Source organism: Curcuma longa, chromosome 5 (assembly GCF_044706935.1).
Source record: "Curcuma longa cultivar G26 ecotype Majalengka, Jawa Barat chromosome 5, ITB_CL_G26_1.1, whole genome shotgun sequence".
Taxonomy (NCBI): Eukaryota; Viridiplantae; Streptophyta; class Magnoliopsida; order Zingiberales; family Zingiberaceae; genus Curcuma; species Curcuma longa.
Genome location: NC_133865.1, coordinates 14116578 through 14120729, shown reverse-complemented (window position 1 = coordinate 14120729; position 4152 = coordinate 14116578). Strand labels below are relative to the sequence as shown.

Here is a 4152-nt window from a genome sequence, read left to right as displayed (position 1 = left end):
AGAAATACATACTAAATACATGTGTTTGTTATTATATCGGGATTAAAAGCATGTACATCTATAGTAACAGAGGTTTAGTTCGATTATATAGTCAGTATAAATCGAACAATCCTCAGATAGTCCTGCTCAATACACACTTAGTGTACTAGTGAACAATCCTCAGATGGTCTTCTGTGTGTGACTCCGCACACCATGTTTATCTACAATATAAATTAAATGGACCCTTGCATAAAAAATAGATGCAAACATTAACCAAATGTGATTCTTATTTCAGAATGTTTATTTACATAGCTAGGATTCTGGTATCCATATGTTGGTATAGATGGAATCCAAATATCTCCACAATGATATGAAATTGTCCACTTTGGATCTAAACCCTCATGGTTTTATTCTTGGGCTCTACCCAAAAGGTCTCATATTATTGAGATATTTTTCATCTTATAACCCCAGGATCTTTTTCATGTATTTCCAATGTGAGACTTTGATTGTATCCCAACAGTTGAAAGTAGTACTTTTGACTTATGTCGATCAAAATTTGTATCATCTTGCCACAATTACTATTGCCTCATCAGGCTCCTAAAGATAAACAAAGCAGGAACGATTTAACGAGGGTAATCATCTTGCCACTTAACCTAATCAACTTTCCTTGCTTAACAGATTGGGCTAATCAAATAAATATTTCGATAATCTGATATATATTCAACTAAATGTAGTCAAAAACTGAAATTCAACTAACATTAAAATGAAATGGCAACTTTCCTAACAAGAAATTAAACGAGACTATCTGAAATTTAATCCAGTCCAACCCATCAACAGTTGCAATCATTTACCAAACCAACAGTAACTCTGTCCAGCAACAGAGAAACAATTAAAATTTAGTTATCAATTTCTTTCAACTTTCTTCCACTCTCTTCATCCGCCCTCTCTTTCTCTTCCATCCGATGGACGATTCACCCTTCCTCGCTACCGAACTGGGCACGCAACCAACTCTAGCTAACAAGGCATCCGTCAGCGCTGTCTTGGACGACAAAGTGGCAACAAGCAAATCAAGAACCTGAAACAAGAACAACAAGAGCAGCATGAAGTCTCATCCTTATGAAGCATTTAGCTTATAGCAACAAGACTAGCTAACCTCTTCTTCAGCTATGCCCAACTCTGCCATCTTGACAGGTCCAGAGATTTCCTTGCCGAGTGAGATGACTGCCGTGAGGGACAGTGGGGTGACGACGAGCTCGTCGCTGACCAAGTACATCAACTTCTTGCAGTAGCTCCCATCTGCAGAATCTGACCATCTGGGATGCCGTTTGGGGTCTATAAGCTTTGCCTGTTTGGCATTATAGTGATGTGAATGGCAGTAGAACCACCTTGCGCTTAGTTTGCAGCGGAGGGGGCATGCATAGTAGACATCCTGCTGCTCCTCCTCCACTCCAATGACTTGATACTTGCAGTTGAAATACGGTGCGAGCTTGGGATTAAGCAGCCTCTCTTCGCAACCTGCAACCACGTAACCTGAGGAAGCCAAACGCTCAGCACTGCCGTACAAGTTATTGAGGCATGCAATCCGGAATCGACTGCCCAAGTGCTTCTTCAAAGCACCCAACGGGAATGTGAGGAAGCTGAAAATCACATCGACAAAGTCCTGGCCAGCTTCAGCATACAGCACCTTGTTCCCCATGAGGGCCAGCTTGATTCTGCAGATCTTCTTCTCCTTGTCAGACGCCTCGATTGCAACTGTTTTTTCTACAGGGGGAGGAACTGAAAACTTGGGGGAGATATCTTCTCCATTGCGCAATAAAACATCAGTTAGCGGAGTGTCGGAAACGAGGGATCTTTTGAGAATATGCAAAACCTGCATACATTGAATTTATAGGAATAGTGAGTTCTTGATCATTTTGATCAGCTAAGGCACCGGCAGAAAATGAAAACTCACCTGTGCTCGTTCAATCTTCACCAGTCTCTCTTCCATGTTGCTCCAATCACCATTGCAGCACTCGTTAAGAGACGACATGGCGTGCTCGATCAAAGAAACGGAGAGATCATCTGTGACAGCAAATTTAGCCCCCTTGATGAATACCCCGTGGAGTTCTTCATAGTTAACGTAATCTTGATTCAGATCATAACGGATTGCCTTGTGCATGTCGCCACCACACAAGCATTTGACGCTTGAATAATAGCTGAACGTGCGATGAGGGCAGGACTTGCATATGCAAGTATATAAACTTCCCATTTCATCGACATTAATCTTTAGTTTCTGGCACCTCACTCCAGATGAACTCACTGGGTTCGTCAGCATCGATTTGCAGGCCGCCGTCACCAGGTATTTCTTATCGAGCTGCTCGACGCCATGGTAAAGCTTATCGAAGCAACCCAAGGACGACTGCTTGTTGAGAAGACGGACGACGGTGCCAACAGGCAGCGTGAGGAAGCTGAGGAGAACATCTACGAAATCCAAGTCTGATTCAACCAGAGCTACGCAGTTCTTGGTTTTGTTCACTAAGAGCTTGAGGGTGATGTGTTGCTTAGCGGCCATATCAGTGGAGGAGATAGAGCAGAGAATTTGTTCGTATTTGCTGAAAATATTTATGGTAACTGAAGAATTTTTGGGGACTTTAAAAAATTTTTGGAGCCGCCGTGTCGTGATCCGACTGCAATTAGCTTGCAGAATTTTAAGAGTTAGTCAGGAGTTGCTTAGGAACTTTAAAGAATCTTTTAAATTTTTGGGGAAACAATTCTCACGTTTTAGTTAAATATCACATAAACGTGGAATTCGGTATTCACACAATCCCTTTAACAGAGAAGCAGCTAAGGTGCATTCACAACTTGAAAATCAGGCTTTGGTCGATGGCAAAGACGCTCAGCCAGTTGTGGGTCATGTTAAGGGTTTAAACGAGTCAAACCGCTTATGAATTATTCGAGTTTTGATCAGAAAAAAATTTATTTGAATTCATTCAATTAAATTAACGAGTCGAACTCGATCTTAATAGTATTTAATTTATGAGTTCGTGAACATATTCATTTAGAATCTTACGAACTTATTTATTAAGAGGCTTGTGAATATTGATTCATTTTATCTCATTATTATTATTATTATTATTATTATTATTATTATTATTATTATTATTATTATTATTATTATTAAGAAAATAGTTTAATGAATTTATAAATAAAATTTTTTAATTAATCTAGACAATTGATATTAGATAAATCGTAACTCAATTTTTATACTACGTAGAAAAAATAAATTTAATTGCCGCAAAATTACTGAGAGTTCAAAACTTATTGAGCACGAAACAATTAGCTCGATCAGTTCATAACCAAGAATGGATTTAAAACCAAAATATCGGAGACCATGCAACCCAATTAATTTCACAAATGCATAGATTTATAAATTGAACCCTATCGATCGACAAAATGGTAAAATTTGGATTTAATTTAAATTCGAATCACAAATGGGAACAAATCAAAATTAAAATCAAAGTAGTTTACTGAATTCAGCACCTAAAATGTTTAAATAATTAAATAAACCATCCTTCATTTTAAATTATAATCACTTATTTATTTTCTACAATACTCATTTCCTTATTACTTATCTTACTCGGGCACTCGTACAACACAAGGTCGAACTGATTGAGTGGCGGCTTAGCTGTGATTTTAATTTGTGGTCAAGTCTGTTACAACTTCATCGTTAGCTCGACTGCAATTCCACAGCTAGGCCCAATTGCAATTTCACAGTTAGGCTCGATCATGATTTCGCTACTAGTCTTGGTCAAAATTCCACAACCAAGCCTTGTCATGATTTCACAATCAGCTTAATCACAAATTCACAGCTAACTCAGCTATAATTTTATTTTACGATCGCCTGACTACTATTTCACACAGCCACATCCACCATTATTTGAGTTGCCGTTTGTCAAATTAAACAAAGGGCAAAGAACATCTATTGCTATTCGAGTTGCCGTTTATCAAACAAAGGGCAAAGAATTAGAGCCGTGCAATTTGGATTAGATCTGTTGGGTGAGTTGCCATTTGTCAAACAAAAAGGAAAGAATTAGAGCAGTCAATTTGAACTAAGTCGAATTAGAGCCGTCAATTTGGACTAAATCTGTTGGGTTTATTCATCCCACTAAATAATTTAAATGAATTGGATTAATA

General features: G+C 38.4%; 1 protein-coding gene across 1 annotated transcript; it reads right to left on the bottom strand.

Annotated features, from left to right (window-relative positions):
• Positions 1 to 892: 892 nt before the first annotated feature.
• Positions 893 to 2530, bottom strand: LOC141829929 (uncharacterized). The gene is made up of 3 exons (XM_074717402.1): positions 1931 to 2530; positions 1133 to 1849; positions 893 to 1054 (listed from the first exon to the last, which is right to left on the bottom strand). The coding sequence occupies exons 1-3, from the start codon at positions 2528 to 2530 to the stop codon at positions 893 to 895; spliced, it is 1479 nt and encodes a 492-aa protein (XP_074573503.1).
• Positions 2531 to 4152: the final 1622 nt, after the last annotated feature.